Here is a 20,033-nt window from a genome sequence, read left to right as displayed (position 1 = left end):
CGCTCATTTAATTAAAAAAAAAAAAAAGTAATGCAGATTTTCCTGTAAATTGAAAAGTAACTGTACTAGTTACTTGGAAGAAGTTGTAAGATTACATAACTTGCGTTACTTGTAATGTGTTACTTTACTAGTAAAAATTATAATAAATGCATATACTTGTAAATATTTCTTAAATATGGACATGAATTAAAATAATTACATGTAAATTATACTTTTTTGAACTCCTATTTTCTTGTAAATGACTGACAAAGTAATGTTACTTTACTAGTATCTTGAAAAAAAGTAACCCAATTACATAACTTGCGTTACTCGTAATGCATTACCCCGAACACTCAATTATATTGTCTGTTGCATTGTATTAATTGCATTTAGCATTGTGACTCAATTCTGGTTCCCAGTTCACTTATTTTCTAAAAAAAAAATCATGTTCATTTTATTCATGTATTTAAAATAATTCTTGCTCATTTAATGCTGTAAATTATACTTTTTGAAAAGGTAACTTGGATGTTTTCTTGTAAATGCGTTACTGCGTTACTAGTTACTTAAAAAAAAAAATAATCTGATTACCTAACTTGCATTACTTGTAATGCGTTACCCCCAACGCTGCTTTTCAGTGCATGGATTATATAGTCAGTTGCATTGTATTAATTGCATTTGGCATTGTCAATTCTGGTTCACAGTCCACTAATTTTTCGGAAAATATGGTGTTATGTTCATTTTATTCATGTATTAAAATTCTCGCTTATTTAATGCTGTAAATTATACTTATAAAAAGTAACTCTATTTTCTTGTAAATGACTGACAAAGTAATCCATTGCTTTACTAGTTACTTGAAAAAAGTAATCCAGTTACGTAACTCTAATTACTCATAATGCATTACCCCCAACACTCAAGTATATTGTCTGTTGCATTGTATTAATTGCATTTAGCATTGTGAGAACAGTACTGTGACCCAATTCTGGTTCACAGCTCACCGGGAACCCACAACAGCCTCCTGTAGGAGGCTTTACTACAACACAATTTTGCTATATAAATGCACATGCTTTATAAGGTGGCATTGAGTTTCACTGCAGTCAGCAAAGTTATGTTTGAAATGACCCAGCTTGTGTATTTGTCAGCTAGCAGCAGCCTGTAGTTCTCCACTGGTCATGTGTGTTTGCCCTTTAACAGTGTAGTCTGTGTAGGTCCGCTGGGACTCCCTCCCAACGCCTGTTAATGTTGTCCCAGAGGCTCGGTAATGATCCGATGGCCTAGTCCTGTCTCATCCATTAGCATTGCTGCCATTACGTGCTATATGGTGTGTGCAACCACAGCAGAAGGAATCGCTCCATCTCAGTAGGTCTTAATGGAAGCTAGTGAGTACTGCCGTTTTAACCAAATTACACCGTCATCAAAACCTGCGCTCAGTGGTTGCAAATACAAGCCTGACAAGTTCTTTATTCTGAATGGAAGCTGTCAGCATTTGTGGGGTTTGGGTGTCATTGTCTGTAAATGTTGTGTGAACATCTGATGTGAGCATTTATACCAGTTCATCTGTGCTCATCAAGGCTGAGGGTGATGTAGCTTCCCTGAACAGACGTATCCAACTGGTTGAGGAGGAGTTGGATCGCGCACAGGAGCGTTTGGCCACTGCCCTGCAGAAGCTGGAGGAGGCCGAGAAGGCTGCCGATGAGAGCGAGAGGTTAGTACAGTACTCTGACACTCTCACTCACAATTACAAAGGATGGTCTACTGACAAACCGCTTCACAATTGTGTAGATACATTCGCAAGATTATTGCTGTGCAGGACTAGTGGAATTTCAGGAGTGGATCAGCTTCATTTAGATTTTGACATTTTCATTGGCATAACATTTTTAGTGTGAGCCGAGGACCATTTGATTGGTTGGTCTTACTGAAGGAATATGCTCTTCACTAAGTGAAACAGCCACACTCAAAACATCATCTTGTGAGTGAACTGAATGAACGCAGAATCTCGAGTGTAAACAAACAAACTTCTTTGTGCGCGAACCAATAAACAGTCTCTCGCTTGTGAATCAATTGTTTTAACGCTATATTTTGTTTATGAACACACCACATGAATGTATTATGTTAGTAACTAAATGAACAGAATCTTGTTTATTCACAAACAAGATTCTCTGTTCACTCTGTTCGTGCACAAACAAGATTGTGGGCAGAGTGAACACAATCTTGGTGGCAAACGAACCAAATGAACACAATCTTAGTGGCGAACAAACCAAATGAACGCACTGAATCTTGGTTGTAAACTAACCGAATGAACGCAGAATCTTGTTTGTTCGGTGTTCATTTGGTTTGTTCACAAACAAGATTCTCTATTCATTCTGTTCATACACAAACAAGATATTGCGTTAATTCACTCGTAAATCTTATTAGTGAACAAACCAGATTAACACAGAATCTTGTGAATAAACCAAATGAACACAATCTTGTTAGTGAACAAACCAAATGAATACAATCTTGTTTGTGAACAAACAAAATGAACATAAAATCTTGTTTGTGAACGAACAAAATGAACACACAAACGAACAAACAAGAATGAACTGAATGGATCTGGTATCTTGTTTATGAACAGATTGATTGAACATAGAATCTTGTTTGAACTAGGGATGGCGAAAACTAAAAAATTTCTTGACCGACCACCGAGCCTCATTAGCCGGTTGTACGGAACCCCTTAAGGGACATGGTGGTGAAAAAAATCAGAGTGAGTGAAAAAAAAATTCAGGGTGGGAGGAAAAATATTTTTCAGATTTTTTTGCGTTCCCTCGCAAAACTTTGCGTTCTCTCGCAAAGTTTTTTGCGTTCTCTCGCAAAGTTTTTTGCGTTCTCTCGCAAAACTTTTGCGTTCTCTCGCAAAGTTTTTTGCGTTCTCTCGCAAAACTTTTGCGTTCTCTCGCAAAGTTTTTTTTTGTTCCCTCGCAAAACTTTTGCGTTCTCTCGCAAAACCGGTTGGGTTCGGACAAACACTTCCTGTTTACTCAGCTCAGTATGTTCACAACGGAGCGGTTCATATAAGTTTTATACTGAACTTGAACTCAAGTGGCCTATTATAGAAATACAGTCATTTAATTGCTTATAGTTTAAGGCACGATTTGGGAAAATCCTAAAACGCTTAATGTGGATTAATGTACTAAAACAGTGACAGCGGAGGCCCAATTCGGTATTAATAAATGCTATTCATACTAATAAAAATTTTAATATTAATAGCATTACTCTCAATAAAGCAGTCATAAATGCAACTTGCTTTTCTTCCCACAGAAAACCTTTAGGATACAGAAAACGCTTAATGGAAGCTAATGGACGAATTAAGACGGTATTTGTAGTTACAGTGGTTTAAGTATAGTAACCATGGTTAATTTGTTTGCTGCTTGTTTAAAAAAAAAAATTATAAGTTTTTGAAAGGAAAAATAAAACAAACAAGTCACGTAGCCTGTTAGTCCCATTTTATTCAGAAATAATACTACCAGCAGGCCTACAGCGTGTTATAATACCAACATTATAAACACACATAGCCTAGGCCATTAGTTCCCTGCACTTCACAGCAAATCCTTTAAATTTAACCGTATTCAGAACAGACCAAAAACTAAAACCAAAAAACTATAACTTATTCATTTTTAATGAATACATATAATATAATGCAGTATATAATAATAGGTATAAGCTTATAGCTATAAATAAACTAAAAGAAATAATTTAAAGCGAAACTGAAAGTATGGGCTCACGTATGGCTCTCCTTCAGCACAAATCCAAATGTTTCCATATTCACAATGTATTTGCAGCTAAACCATTAAATTAACCGGGCTTTGTACGTTCCAATATCGACATGAAAAAATCATAGTGAACAAAAATGTGCTGCAGTGGATTGGACCGGTGCTCACGCTGTACGACACAGACTAATACAGACTATTTGAACTGACTAGTGTAAGTTTGTATCTGTTTGGGTGATTCTGTGTATTATTTCAATAATGAACAGGCTGCGAGGCGCCAGCGCGATCAAACAGCTGAAATATAAAAACTGTAAAAAAAAAAAAAAAAAAAAAAAAAAAAATAAATATATATATATATATATATATATATATATATATATATATATAAAAAAAACTGTCTTCCATACAGAAAAATACCCTGTGCGAGTTATTGTTTTTCATGTTTAAAATAGGAGAATGCAATATCCAAACGACTGCAAATGCAACATTTATTTTATATAGCAGTTCAACAAAAAGGGTAATATTAAGTGACATTTTAAATGTAGCCTACATTTTAAACACATGTTTGTTATATTTAACGAAATAATAATAGTTCCAACGAAATCCGCAACAGAACTGGCGTCTCTCCAAGCAACAGCGGTGTTTCGTTTCTGAATTAATCTGCAGCTTTGAACCATTCGGAGAGTCCGTGATTAATCACCCATTCATAACTACAACCATTTGCTTAGTTATTGAATGAATGAATGAATGAATGAATGACGGGACGCCTTGCTCATTAAGACAGTGACATGCCGCCACCTACTGGAACGTTTGAGAACCACTAGTTTAATGGATTACTTCATTAATTGCCTATTTTTAATAAAACATAAAATGTTGGCTTTTTATATCATTGTCTTCTTATATTAAGCTAAGGTACATTGGAGAGCTTTCTGTTCATATTCGGGGCTTACCTGCTTTCTTACATTTAAAATGTATAACAAACTCTATACCGAGTTCGGCCTTTTATACTCTATTATCCCGTTAATTTTTCTTTCTGGGGGATACGCTTAACGTGCAATTTAGCGGGTTACGTTTATATACTGAGCTATTCTGGTATATAAGGTGTGTACTGAACTTGGTCCTACAGTGTTTTACATTTTAGAATGTACCAAAATCGTGCCTTGATGTATTTATATAATAGCCTACTTGAGTCCAAGTTCAGAATCAAACTCTATGAGTCGCTCAATTGCGAACGTGCAATGTAGGAACCACTACAAGCTGTAAAGTAAACAGATAGTGTTTGTCCGAACTCAACTGGTTTTGCGAGGAACGCAAAAAGTTTTGCGAGGAACGCAAAGTTTTGCGAGAGAACGCAAAAGTTTTGCGAGGAACGCAAAAAAGTTTTGCGAGGGAACGCAAAGTTTTGCGAGAGAACGCAAAAGTTTTGCGAGGGAACGCAAAAAAGTTTTGCGAGGGAACGCAAAGTTTTGCGAGAGAACGCAAAAGTTTTGCGAGGGAACGCAAAAAAGTTTTGCGAGGGAACGCAAAGTTTTGCGAGAGAACGCAAAAGTTTTGCGAGGGAACGCAAAAAACTTTGCGAGAGAACGCAAAAGTTTTGCGAGGGAACGCAAAGTTTTGCGAGGGAACGCAAATGTTTTGCGAGAGAACGCAAAAAAATCTGAAAAATATTTTTCCTCCCACCCTGAATTTTTTTTTCACTCACTCTGATTTTTTTCACCACCATGTCCCTTAAGCATTGCCACGGCTCATTTAAGAAAATGACAGCTCCGAAGAGACGCCGCTCTAACCTCGAGTGTTTTAGCCTGTTGCCTTTACTTTTCGCAAACCTTGTGAGCGCGCGAACCCAAACGCTGTGACCTCGCGCCAAATGTTTTTATTGGTTTATTAAGTACAAACAGGCGAGTTATGAAAAATTGAGTGTGAGGGATAATTTGTTCACTTAACACAAAAAGATGAGGAATGAGATGGCTAACTGTAGTAGCGTATAGTCCACTGTCTATAATAGCCTAATTTAGATATCACTTTTTTTTTTAACCGACTACCGACAACTTTGACCGGTTAACGTTGATACGGTCAACCACCGGTCAAACGGTCATCGGTTAACATCCCTAGTTTGAACAAACAAAATAAAGACGATCTTGCTTGAGAGCAAACAAAATGAACAATCTTGTTTTTGAACAACCCGAATGAACACAATCTTGTTTGTGAACAAACTGAACTGAATGGACACAGTAACTCATTTGTGAGCGATCCGAATAAACGCAAAGTCTTACTCGTGACCGACTTGAATGAGCAGTATTTAGTTTGTAAAGAAACTGAATGAACTTTTTTTTTTTTTTTTTTTGATTATCATTTTATTTTCTTTATTAGTGAACTAACCAAAAGAATCTTATGAACAAAACAAAATGAATCCAGTGGACGCGGTGGCTTGTTTGAAAGCAAACCAAATAAACGCTCTGTCATTTGCTAACAAAATGAACTGAATGAACTGTATCTTGCTTGCAAATGAATTATTTGAGTGAATGATTCACTGACTCATTCACTGAATAAATAGTTTTGGTGACTCACTTAAAGATTCAAGTCACTGGGATGAATCAACATCAAAACTAAACAGGACTGCTTTATTTATGTGCAAGACTAAAATTAGTTAAATTAAAGACCTTTCGACACTTATTTAACTAGCTTGATTTTCCAAACATATACATTTATATCCTGTTTATTTAAACCATTTTATCACTGCGTTTCCTATATCCCATTGCCATGGTAAATGCATATGTGACCCTGGACCACAAAACCAGTCATAAGTAGCATGGGTATATTTGTAGTAATAGGCATACATTGTATGGATCAAAATTAACGTTTTTTCCTTTTATGCAAAAAATCATTAGGATATTATGTAAAGATCATGTGCTGTGAAGATGTTTTGTAAATTTCCTACCATAAATATCACAACTTAATGTTTGATTAGTAATATGCATTGCTAAGAACTTTAAAGGCAGTTTTTCCTCAATGTTTAGATGTTGTCCCCCCCCCCTCCACCACCCTCAGATGGTTATATCTGGCAAATAGTGTCCTGGAAAGCTTATTTATTCAGCTTTTAGATGATGCATAAATCTCAATTTTAAAAAATTGACCCTTATGACTGGTCCAGGGTCACACATGTGCGTGACTCGAGTTTGTCCATACTGCCAAGCCCTAGTACATGTGTACAGTGCAATAGTATATGGTGGTATTGTAGGTACAATGCAATGGAGTGTGGCATTCTGTAGGACCGTCAGCCTGCTTCACTGAAGCAGAACAAGTCAGTTGAGCAGATCCACGCCCCGTCCCTCCCCCTCTCGCAGTAACTGTGGTTACTGTGTGCAGCTCCGCCGATGTGTTGCTGTTGAAATGACAACATGCTGCCACTTCCTAGCCTGCACCGCACATCTGGTCCCCTGCATAAAGACTGTTTGTGTGTGCTGAGGAAAGTCAGTGTAATTTGCTAATCACCAGCACCATGACCCTACATAAGTAATTTGTAAACTTCATAATTGTGTTTAGACAGGTGGTATTATTATTATTATTATTATTATTATTATTATTATTATTATTATTATTATTATTTATTGCTTTATAATTACAGGGTTTTTATTTTATTTTTAAGTTAATTGTATTTTTATTTTAATAATAAAGTTATTTAACTATTGCTTTAATTTTTTATAATATTATAAATAAATAATTAAATATTAATATTTTTTTTTAAAGCCCTTGAAATAGCTCTGCACATAGCAGAAAACCAAGGGCATTGCAGTCGGTTGTAGTTATGTGATGTTTTTGGCCTAAACAACTGACGTGAGCTGTTTGCGTAGAGCCAGTGGGTTCCTGAATAAACAGCAATTTGTAGAGGCACTAGGCTGCGTTTCCCTTCCTTTGTTTGCCCACACAGAGGCCCTCTGTCTTCAGCCCAGTGCGCCTGCATAGAACCACTCTGTACCGAGACCTGGTCTAGCTTTTAAGTGTTTTTCCCCTCCCATTCATCTGTTCTGACAGTGATTGTTGTGATATAACATGGGTTTAGAAGTGAACAGCTCAAGAAAACTGCTAAAATGGTGTCTTTGATCCCAAAGCTTAGCTGCAGACAAGTTGCCGGCTTTGAATGTAATTTGTAGCCAGTTATTGATCCAGATTGAGTCATGGTGATGCTATAGAGAGATTTCTTGGTTTCTTCTTACAGAGGCATGAAGGTCATTGAGAACAGAGCTCTGAAGGATGAGGAGAAGATGGAGATCCAGGAGATCCAGCTCAAGGAGGCTAAACACATCGCAGAGGAGGCCGACCGCAAATATGAGGAGGCAGGTTTTCTCAGCCACCATACCACACATGCACACACAAAAAAGAAACAAATGACTTCCTGCCTAGTCACATGACCTTTCACACTTGGTGTGAACAAGCAGATGCTTGCAGTTCAGAATGAACTTAAAAAAAAAAAAAAAAAAAAAAGATTTGCTGTATTTTGTAATCTAATCAAATATAGCTTTGTGGTTTTGATCTGTTTGCTTTGGGTTTTTTTGTCTTTGCTTTTGTGTTTTTTGGCTTTTTCCTCTTGTTTGTTCCTTTTTTTTTTTTTTTTTTTTTTTTTTTTTTTTTTTTTTTTTTGCTTTGCTTTGTCTTATTCCCTTTTTTTTTTTTTTTTTTTTTTTTTTTTTTTTTTTGTGCTTTGCTTTGCTTTGTCTTATTCCCTTTTTTTGTTTTTTTTGTTTTTTGTATTTTGATTGTTCCTGGTCTTTTGTTTGTTTGTTTGCTGTTTTTGGCTTGTTTTGAATTTTTACTTTTTGTTTTGGCTTGTTTGTGTTTTGTTTTGTTTGTTTTTTGGGGGGGTTTGGGTTGTTGTCTTATTTGTCATCTTTTTTTGTTTTTGTTTTTTTCTTTTGGCTTGTTTGCATTTTGTTCCTGTGTGTGGTGGTGTTGGTTAATTTTTATTTATTTTAATTTACTTTATTTTTTAAGCTTGTCTTTGTCTTACACTTATTTATTTATTTATTGTATGTATTTATTTACTTATTTATTTTTCTTATGATTTTGGATTTTTATTTTTTGTTTAGTTTGTTTACCGTTTTGTTTGATTTATTTATTTAGGTTTAAATTTAGTTTTTTACTTTGTTTTGGTTCTTTTTTTTTTGTTTTGTTTTTTGTTTTTGGGGGGGGTTCTTTGGCTTTTTTTTTCTCCCCTACCCCCCCTTCTCAATTAGCCTTAAGTACAAGTATGTAATTGTCCCATGATCTGGTCTGTGTGTGCAGGTGGCTCGTAAGCTGGTGATCGTTGAGGGTGAGCTGGAGCGTACAGAGGAGCGTGCTGAGCTGAATGAGAGGTTTGAAATGTTCCTGCAGCCTCTTGCATGTCTGCACAAACCTACACATAAACACATTCACATTCATGCATGTGCCTGACTCTCCTCACACACTCACACACCCTCACAGTTTCTGTATCAGGAGGCGTACACACAGAAGACGCTAACTAGCCTTTCATTTTTCTGAGGTCAAAGAACTTAATATATTGATCACTAGAGATTCTCAATAACAGGTTGTTACATTTTAACACTGGTTTGTCATACAGTCCATTGTAACCAGTATAAGTGCTTTTTAGTCAACACTTAGTGCACTATCCTTGTCCTGCCCCCAGCCTTTTCTGATTGGTCTGTTTCAAAACTGACATGCATCATATTGTAACTCTATTTTTAACTTTAAATTGAAACTGAGTGGCATCCTCAGGCCTTGTGGTCTCTGCCTGTATCCGAATAGGCCACTTCCTTCCTATTTAGTATGCATGAAAGCAGTACCTCAAATAAATAGTATGTCTGATTATGAAGTATTCAAAAAAACTATAAAAGAGACATACGTGGATGGCCTTCTGCTTCTGATTCTGACTCTGATGTTTGTGCCTGTGCACAAACCAACAGTTGCTCAGAATGCATCCCGTGTGTACGTCCCCTAAAAATGTTACTACTATATTACTAATACAGCTAATATCTGCTTCACTGTTTCTTGTTTTGGTTGTCTTATGTTTTTTTTGATTTTTGCATGCACTGTTAACTTGCATGTGGCCCGTGTTTGGAATGGTCTTCCCTCTGCACACACTAACAGACGCCATCGAAGATTACAGGATGAGCTTCGAGTGTTGGACCAAACCTATAAGTCATTAAAGGCATCAGAAGAACAGGTACTGCACGTCAGTCAATAGGTCACATACATCTAACTCTCCCTTGTGTGCTCTGTAGTAGGCAAAACCACCTTGCTTTCCTTTGCTTGCTACCCATGCAACTTTATTTGGTCCGTCTTTTTGTTTGTTTGTTTGTTTGTTTGTTTCACACCCTTCTAACTTAGCAGGAATGCTGCAACTCGAATTCTTTGCATACGGTTTAACTCCTAACAACCTGCATGCGGCATTTCTATAGACTTCGATTCATCATCATGGCACATTCCTGCTGTGTTAAGGAGACTTTGGGCTCCCCTTGTCTTCCCCATTTTGATTGATTTTGGGTTTGTTTCTTTTGTTCCTCTTTTCTGGTTCCCTGATGTTCCTCCGTTCCAACCTGCTTCTGGTTCTCCTTCTCTCAATGTGCCTTTCCTCCTCTTGTTCCTCCTCCTATCCTCTGCGATCTATGTGTAAAACACCAGCAAATGCTCTGAGCTTGAGGAAGAGTTGAAAACTGTGACCAACAACCTGAAGTCCCTGGAAGCCCAGGCTGAGAAGGTAGGTGTGCTGCTGCTGCTGATGCTGCTGTTCTCCCAGCAGACCGTCCACCCCTCCTCTTCCTCCTCAAACTGGGATAACCAGTGTTTCTAAGTGTTTAACAATCCTTCTTGAAAAATGAAAATTGTCATTTACTCACCCTCATGTTGTCCAAACGTGTATGAGTCATGTTGTACATAAAAGGAGATATTTCGAAGAATGCTAGTAATGAAACTAGTAACTTTTGACTTCCATAGTAGGGAAAGAAATACTATGGAAGTCAATGGGGACCAACAACTGTTTGCTTCCTCAATTCTTCAAAATATCATCTTTTGTGTTGAACAGAGAACCTTATATGGGTTTGGAACGACATGAGGCCGAGTAAATGATGAACTGTGCCTTTAGGAAGCCTAGTGGGAGCATCAACATCCTAAAAGCAACATGTGCTGGTGACCAGCAATTATTTAGAATTCTTTAGGTCTATTCTTAGGTGTGGTTCTGGATGTATTATTAGGTTGTTTGGCAACCTCTGCAGATGTAATATTGACTCCTCCAGTGGTTCTCAGCTCTAGTCCTCAAGGCCCACTGCTCTGCACATTTTGTATGTCTTCCTCATGTAACGCATCTGATTCAGATCATCAGCTCATCAGCTCGTTAGAAGAAAGATCCATGAACGGAACTGAGTGTGTCAGATTCAGAAACATACAAAATGTGCAGAGCAGTGGGATCCGAGGACTGGAGTTGAGAACCACTGAACTAGACCATAAATACGAATGCATAGATGCATATTAGAAGAGTCTGTCCGTAAACACTTGAGCAAATTAACTTCTCTTCTGTATCCATAGTTACAAGCATGTGTGAATATCTACACTACCAGTCAAAAAGTTTTTGAACAATAAGATTTTTAATGTTTTTTTTTTAAAGTCTCTTCTGCTCACCAAGCCTGCATTTATTTGATCCAAAGTGCAGCAAAAACAGTAAAATTTTGAAATATTTGTACTATTTAAATTGCCTGTTTTCTATTTGAAATATACAGCTTTTTTTTTTTTTTTTTTTTTTTTTTTTTTTTCAGGTTTCTTTGAATAGGAAGTTCAGAAGAACAATATTTATCTGAAATAGAAATCTTTTGCAACATTACAAATGTCTTTATCATCACTTTTGATCAATTTAAAGCATCCTCTCAAAAAAGTATTCATTTCTACAAGCTTTTGAATGGTGTAGCGTATAATGCTACAAAAGCTTTTTATTTCAGATAAATGCTGATCTTTCTATTAATCAAATAATCCTTACTGAACCGGTATTAGTTTTCTGTTTTTTTTTTCAAATAGTTTTTTTTTTTTTTTTTTTTTTTTTTTTCACAGGAATAAATTATATATTAAAATGTATTCAAATAGAAAACTGTTCTTTTAAATAGTAAACATATTTCATTATTTTACAGTTTTTGCTGTACATTGGATCAAATAAATACAGACTTGGTGGGCAGAAGAGACTTCTTAAAAAAAAAAAAAAAAAAAAAAAAAATTTACAAATCTGTTCAAAAACTTTTGATTGGTAGTGTATATCTGCTGTAGACTTCAGTATAAGATTTTACTCAACATTAAATTACACAACATTAAAAGTTGGCATATAATGATGGGTTAATACTAAGTTAATATTGAGTAATACTAGTGACGTAATTGCGATGTAATCATGATTAATCGCATTTAAACTAAGTGTGTGTGTAAATTATTTTTATATGTGTGGATATAAATACAGAGTATGTACACCATGTAAACAAACTTTTATTTTGGATGCGATTAATCACGATCAATTGATTTGACAGCCCTAGTACATATTAAAAGCACAGATGAAGACATTTTCATTCCTGTTTCTTTGGTAATTTACATGTCAGTGGGGTGGGTGTGTGTGTGGTGGTTTTTTTTTTTTTTTTTTTTAACAACCTGAGGCTATGCAATGTTGTGGCATCTTGGAAAACTTGTACATTTTTACTGAGTGATGACGCATGCATTGTGTCTGAATCAGTTGAATCTGGCATCTACTTGTACATATCTGTGAACTACATAGTCTAAACATATTTCATTTTCAAAATGTCAGTGGAGACAGTCATGTTCAAATCAAAAGTCAAAGTAACCAGTCACACACTAGCAATCGAAACTAGGGCTGCAAAATGATTAATTGCGCATATATATGTGTGTATATGTGTATATCTCTTAAACTACTTGCTGATGCTTAAATCACTACTATATGGCAACCTAAGTAGATATAATTGAATATGAAGTCAGTCCTAAAGATCAAAAAATAGGTTTATGTGCGGTAACGAAAAGCCCAAGTGTTATTGAGCAAAGTGCTAATGTAGTGTTGAGGTTTGTGTGTTTGACATCTGTCCTTCTTGTGATGTCTGCAGTACTCACAGAAAGAAGACAAATACGAGGAGGAGATCAAGGTCCTTACTGACAAACTGAAGGAGGTATGAAAGTCTTTATCATATTTATTCATCCTTCTGTCTAGGGGAGTTCAGTGTATATCTCATTTAATGTACCAGTTCGGGGCATTTAAGTACTTTATTGGCTTGGGGTGACTGAATGATTTTTCTTCTGCAGGCCGAGACCCGTGCCGAGTTCGCTGAGAGGTCAGTCGCCAAGCTTGAGAAGACCATCGATGACCTTGAAGGTACGACTTCATTCATTTCATTTCAGCCCCTGTTAAATTTTTATTCATACGTGTGATTGTGACACATTCCGTGCGACCAGTTCTTTCGCTTCAGGTCATAAAGCTTTCAGCCTTTTATTTTCTCTAACGTCATTCTGTTCCTCAAACCTTCTGCCCTACTGGCCTTCTTTCAGCTTCCTTATCGGTTTAGTCACACAATTAAGCATTACCTCTTTCGGAGATACCGGTCATTGTGCAGATCCACACACAGACTTCACATTGTTTTGTAAGATGACACCCGTGTTACTGAGGTCCAATTACACGCAGCATTTAAACCTGATTAGGCTTTTATTAGCTGCTGTGAAAGTCTTCTCCTGTTCTGCTCATTTGGATTTACACAAGCCCAAGTTCATTTTCATAACTGTATAGTCATGTTTGCACTTTGTTAATGTATCAGTGATAATTCAACATCCTGGTCAGAGAGGCATCAGTAAGAACCTTGATGGGGATTGTTCATCCAAAAATGAAAACGGTCATTTATTTGCCTAAGTTGAACCTGTTTGATTTTATTCACTTCTGTGGAACTTGAACAAAGAGAGTTGACACATGAGAGTGCACTTTTCCTATAATAAAAACTTATAGTCCCAAAAACGACAACAAAGGGATGGTTCACCCAAAAATGAAAATTACCCCATGATTTACTTATCCTCAAGCCATCCTGGGTGTATATGATTGGCTTCTTTCAGATTAATACAACCAGTTTATTTCTATATATATATATATATAATTTATTTATTTTTTGTTTTTGTTTTTTTTTTTTTTTCCCCCCCCCCAGGCTTTATAATGGTGGTGAATGGGTGTTGAGATTTTGAAGTCCAATAATGTGCATTACTCCATCATAAAAAGTACTCCACACAGCTCTGGGGGGTTAATAAAGGCCTGCTGAAGTGAATCAGGGTTTGCGTAAGAAAAATATCCATATTTAAAACATTATTAACCATAATCTCTATCTTCCGCTAAGTGTTGTATGACTGTTCACGAGAGAGTGTCGTTCCAGTGGATGATATAGGATGAACATGAAGAAGCAGAAGAAAGAGAAAAACGAAACAGCAGTCATGAATTAGAAGCACAAAACAAATATTTGTAAATAGAAATTTGTAAGGATTTCGATTTAAGCCAAGAGGACACTGGTTTTCCTTTTGCTGTAAACAAAACTGCTCTCACAAGACTAGCAAGATTTAAATATGCATATTTTTCTTACACAAATGCATCAGTTCACTTCAGAAGACCTTTATTAACCCCTGGAGCTGCGTGGAGCACTTTTTTATGATGGATGGATGCACTTTATTGGACTTCAAAATCTAAACACCCATTCACTGCCAGAACATTTTTGGGGCCCGAGCACCGGTGGTGCAAGGACCCTGTTGGAATTGCTCAGTTTCTCATTTTTGAGGGCCTAAACATGTTTAAACTCTTTTGCGCACACACCAAAAGTGGTCAAAATTTACACCTGATATGGGTTTCAGAAATGAATGAGGTGTGGCAAAATGGCTCTATAGCGCCACCTATAAAATTGTGCCCCTTGAACTCTGTTTCACATACATGTACCAAATTCGGTAGACACACGTAACACATCAACACCTACAAAAATGTCCCCCTGTACGAAGTCCGAAACGGGAAGTCTGTTATTTTGAATTTTCTGGGTAAGGTTTGTGCCGTTTTTGCCATTTTCAGGCGTTGTATTAAAATTAACTCTTAGAGATTTAAACAGATCAACACCAAATTTGGTCAGTGTAATATAAAGCCCTTTGTGACGTTACATTGCAAAGATCTTGAGTTTTTGTTAAAGGGCGTGTCCGTGGCAGCCTGACAAACTTTGGTGTTTCGCTATCAAAAAAAGAAAGTTGTTATAATTCATGCATACAATGTCCGATCTGCACCAAAATGTACGTTTGATAAGAGACCTGACCTGAAGAGATCTACATGCCCAAATTTGGTTATAGCCATAGCGCCACCTGCTGGCAACAGGACATGGCTTTTTACGCCGTAACAAACTGCTCCTAGAGATTTGACATCAACATATATTTGGTCAGTCTAATCTAAAGCCCTTTGTGACGTTAAATTGCAAAGATCTTGAGTTTTCGTTAAAGGGCGTATCCGTGATGGCTTGACAAAGTTTGATGTTTCACCATGGAAAAAGTTGTTGTAACTCAGTCATACAATGTCTGATTTACCCCAAACTTCACACGTTCGATAAGAGTCCTGCCCTGAACGCATCTAAAGGCCAATATTACGTTATATTCATAGCGCCACCTGCTGGCAACTGGAAATGACTTAACTTACAATGCCCAGTCTGTTCCAGACTTCACATGTTTAGTGAGAGTCCTGGCCTAGACGCATCTGAAGGACAATATTGTGTTATAATCATAGCGCCACCTGTTGGAGACAGGATGTCATGTTTTACTTAAACATGCATTGTCTAATCTGCACCAAACTTCATATGTTTGATTAAAAGTCCTGAAGACATCTACATGCCAATATCCAGTTATAGCACCACCAGCTGACAGCAGGAAGTTTGGCACATATAATTGACATTGACACATTCCTCCTATATTTACTGCTTTAAATGCATATTGCTCACCATTAGCTGTTTTCCTTAAGCCAGCGGGTGGTGATGAGCCTGGATGTGAGGGCCCTTTCAACGCTGCTTGCAGCTTTAATTTAATATAATTCTGACTGTATTTGTCTGAAAGAAGAAAGTCATACACACCTTGGATGGCTTGAGGGTGATTAAATCATGGGGTAATTTTAATTTTTGGGTGACTCTCCCTTTAAATTGATCAAAAGTTACAGTACAGATGTTTATAATTTTACAGAGGATTGCCGTTTACATAAACTTATTCATTATAGAATCATAAACTGCTTTACGGTTTCCACAAAACTAAGCAGTACAAACTTTTGTTTCTTGAACAGCAAATCAGCATATTAGAATGATTTATGAAAGATCATAATTTTTCTGTATTTTTGATCACATAAATGCAGCGTTGGTGAGCATAAGACACACACATCTCACCGACCCCAAACTTTTAAACAGTAGTGCATTTATTTTATATTGTTGTGTTCATTTATCATCTCATTCAGTGCGTGACCTGTGAGCGACCCTGTTTGGTATTTCACGGTGTCTTTGAGTTTGTCATGGTCTTTGCCTTGTGTTTCTGTTCCTTTTCATTCCTCCTTAACTTTATTTTCTGTTTTCCCTCCACTCTCTCTCTCTGTCTGTCTTCACATCACTCTTTCACTGTCTGTTCACCGGGGCCCGTCTTGCCGCTGGATTGGATGCTTCCCTCCTGCACTCCTGTTTTTATCCCTTCCCTCCACCTCTTCCTCTCCACCTTCCTCTGTTTCCCCTCCATCAAACACACCAATCCTGTATCCCGATAGATGAGTTGTATTCCCAGAAACTCAAGTACAAAGCCATCAGTGAGGAGCTGGACCACGCTCTCAACGACATGACTTCAATGTAATTCATCTGCAGTCTCTGCCTGTGCCTGTGCCCCTCGCCCATTACCCATAATCCCCCTCTCACCCACTCTAAATAAGTTGATATACTATGGCTTTTTGTTCTGTTTTAAAACTCTATCTCTGTAACTCTACAAGACTTATGGTTCCTGTACTGTTATTTGAGGTTTTTGTAGTATTTTGCTTATTGCAAATTGAACTATCATTGTTAATGTTAAGGCCATGGCTTGTAGAGTCAGTGTATAGGAGTTTTGTGATTTGAATTCATAACTATTGTATTAGTTTATTTGAAATAATCTTGTGTGAAAACAAAACTCCCAACTCAAATGTTTGGTTTAGTTTTTGCAGGTCAGTACTAGGGCTGAGTGATATAGCTTTAAAAGTTAGTTTATTTTAGTTGTAAAAATGTAACATTTAAAATCTAAAAAAATTTAAGAAATAATAAATGATCAATTTTTGAAAAACAAAAAATGTGAAATTGAAGAATTAGATTTTTATTACTATATATATATATATATATATATATATATATATATATATATATATATATATATTATTATTATTATTATTATTATTATTATTATTATTATTATTATTATTATTATTATTATATATATATATTTTTTTTTTTTTTTTTTTTAAATAGATAAAATATATTTATTTAAAAATACAATAAATGTATAAAATATTTATTTTATTATTTGTAAGTGATAAAATAAATATTTTTATTTAAAAATAATACAATATATAAAAGAGAAATTTATACACAATAAAATAAATATAATAAGGTTTATATAAAATACAAATATTAAGTATTTTAAGGAATGTATTAAAAGACAAAACGTTTTTGTTTGTTTTTTTGCCACATAATATGGTTAAAAAAAAGACAACATTAAGAAACGTTTCTTGATCAAATCGGCATATTAACATGATTTCTGAAATGATGCTGAAAATTCAAGAATTAAATTACATACTCAAATATACTCAAACAAAGTGATTTTAAATTGTAGTAACATTTTTACACTTATTACTTTTTTTTCTCCCTGTTTTTAATCAAATAAATGCAGCCTTAGTGAACATAACACTTTCAAATATGTTAAAATCTTACCAACACCAAACTCTTGAAAAGGTAGTGTATATTTTTTGTAGTGTATCTTTAGTAAAGTTAACCATATGCAGCATGTAGGTTAGTTTTATAACACAAGCACATAATATGGCAAGTTTTATATCACCCAGCTCTACTAGCAGTACTGTGAAGTCTTAACCCCAAAGCATGTGATGTATAGTCAGAAATGCACCACAGTTTTACAGTGGGAAGCGTTTCATGCTCAGTGACTTCCTGTGTGTGGTGTTTCCTCTCCTCTGGTGTAAAATTCATCTACTAACAAGGTCTTCTTCTGTTCAGAAGACAGGCCCAAAGCCTGCCGTATAGAGATGCTTTCACGTTTGCTGTCATCTCATATGTAGTAGTTGTTTAGGAGCGCGAGCTGGTTGGTAAGTCAGCCGTGTGGTTGTTTGGCTCCCCTCGATGGCCACTCAGCATTTATCAAGTGTGTATATAGGCTCCTGTGTTTGGTGGTTTCTTCCCTCTTCTTATGTTTTTTTGGGTTTCTGTCCTTTCCATCACCTTTGTTTTTTTGTTTTTTTTTCTTACTTTTTCCCCCCCGCGCAGATAAATTGTTCATCAAAGACGCGTCCCGCCGGCTGAACGACTTCACTCTGCTCTTTCCAGCCTTTCTTTTCCTGTCATCCCTCCACGTTTTATCCATCTCTTCTTGTACAGAACCTTTAATTCTTTCGGCTGTATGTAAAACTATGTAAACGTCTCTTTTTGTTCTTTATTTCCTTTTCATTTCTATGTGCTTTTATTGATGTGGCTCTAATAAAGTCAGAAGCACTGGTAGAAGTCTTCTATGGTTATTATATGCGATGTTATATCAAGGAAAAGCAAGCTTTTGTTCCATAAGTGTTTAATAAAGCCGATCTTTTCATGTGGGTAGGTTTCTAGAGCGCTGCATGTTGGTTTGCCCATATTTACATGTTAGGCAAATTTATTCTGTCCTACTATTCAAATTTCGGTGGCTTTTTAATCAGGTTTTCACATGAAGGTAGATGACGGTCAGTTCTGTTCTAGCGTCTGTTCATTAAACCGCATGATTACCTGTTATTTATAAGCTGTGATAGTAGTAAATGTTCAAACAAAAAACCAAAAAAAGTACCCCTGTGGTGATTAAACCTGTTCTGTCTGAGAATAGAGGTTTCACAAGCTAGCATTGCTAATACTTTGCTTGTGGTTATAGTATTAAACGCTAATGAAAATGAATTGTCAAATTGTACTGCGTGTTCATAGACTTGCATTAAAAGAGCAGATCTAAACCAAATCTATGAGAATATGATGTCTAATACTCGGAGAACCCTAGCAATCTTTTCAGAAAATTATTAATTTATGTTGCATAACACTAGGTCCTATATTTACACAATCTGAGTGAATTGTTGATATAATGGTGTTTTACAACACATTCCTCACTTTTTATTAAAGGAGAACTGTGTTTCAATAGATGTCATTTGACTCCTTTCATAATTTCACATTGGAGGAAAAAAAAAAAAAATTGTAAAGCCAAAAACTTATTTTGTTTCGTTTTGAGCGTTTTAGCTTTAAATGCATGTGTTGTCACTCTTGAGAACTGACGTCTTGAGAAAACAAAAATGGACACCCAAAGTCAACTCTGAGCTCCTAATCTGCGGTTTACATATTCTACGAAGGCATTAGAATTCAAATCCAAGTACGGTGAATGTCATCCCAACCTAGTTGGGGACCTACAAAAAGGTTGTTGTGTTTTGTGCTGTTGTGTGTTTGTTTTTTTGTTTTTTTTTGTTTTTTGTTTTTGTTTTGTTTTTTTTCTTTCATCTGCTTTCTTTGTGGCAAGAGGAAAAAAATACAAAATAAATGAATGAGAACAGAATAGAAAAACGTATATGAAAGCCCATTTCTGTCTCAAGGGGAAAAAAATTCATCTCACAATTCTGACTTTTTTTTCACAATTGCGCATTTACATCTCAAAATGCAGTTTTTTTTTTTTTTTTGTTTGTTTGTTTGTTTTTTTTTTTTTTTTCTCACAATTGCACATTTAAATCTCGAAATTCAGATTTTTTTTTTTTTTCTCGCGATTGTGTTTCCATCTCACAGTTACCTTTTTTTTTTTTTTGCAATTGCACGTTTACTTTTCGCAATTGACTTTATTTTTTTATTTTTTTTTTTTTTTTCTCTAAATTGTGCTTTTACATCTCGTAACTCTGACTTTTCTCGCAATGGCATGTTTACATCTCACAATTCTGACTTTTCTTGTAATTGCACATTTATCTCGCAATTCAGATTTTTTTTTTTTTTTTTTCTCTCACGATTGCGTGTTTTGATCTCACAGGTACCTTTT

At 35.8% G+C, this 20,033-nt stretch overlaps 1 protein-coding gene across 21 annotated transcripts in view; it reads left to right on the top strand.

Moving 5' to 3' along the window:
* The window catches only part of tpm1 (tropomyosin 1 (alpha)), a 34,517-nt gene that overhangs the window by 10,200 nt on the left and 4,284 nt on the right, over positions 1–20,033 (top strand). For 7 of the 21 annotated variants that reach the window (XM_051099438.1, XM_051099456.1, XM_051099436.1 and 4 more), the window contains 6 exons: positions 1,548–1,681; positions 7,939–8,056; positions 9,003–9,073; positions 10,380–10,455; positions 12,839–12,901; positions 13,035–13,104. In XM_051099438.1, the coding sequence (XP_050955395.1) occupies positions 1,548–1,681; positions 7,939–8,056; positions 9,003–9,073; positions 10,380–10,455; positions 12,839–12,901; positions 13,035–13,104 (532 nt within the window). Of the gene's footprint in view, positions 1–1,547; positions 1,682–7,938; positions 8,057–9,002; positions 9,074–9,845; positions 9,922–10,379; positions 10,456–12,838; positions 12,902–13,034; positions 13,105–16,524; positions 17,102–18,274; positions 19,162–20,033 lie in introns of those variants that run through there. The other 14 variants (XM_051099444.1, XM_051099441.1, XM_051099452.1 and 11 more) reach the window with 8 other exon arrangements.

This window comes from Labeo rohita, chromosome 25, assembly GCF_022985175.1.
Source record: "Labeo rohita strain BAU-BD-2019 chromosome 25, IGBB_LRoh.1.0, whole genome shotgun sequence".
Taxonomy (NCBI): Eukaryota; Metazoa; Chordata; class Actinopteri; order Cypriniformes; family Cyprinidae; genus Labeo; species Labeo rohita.
This window is presented reverse-complemented; position numbering and strand designations above follow the sequence as displayed.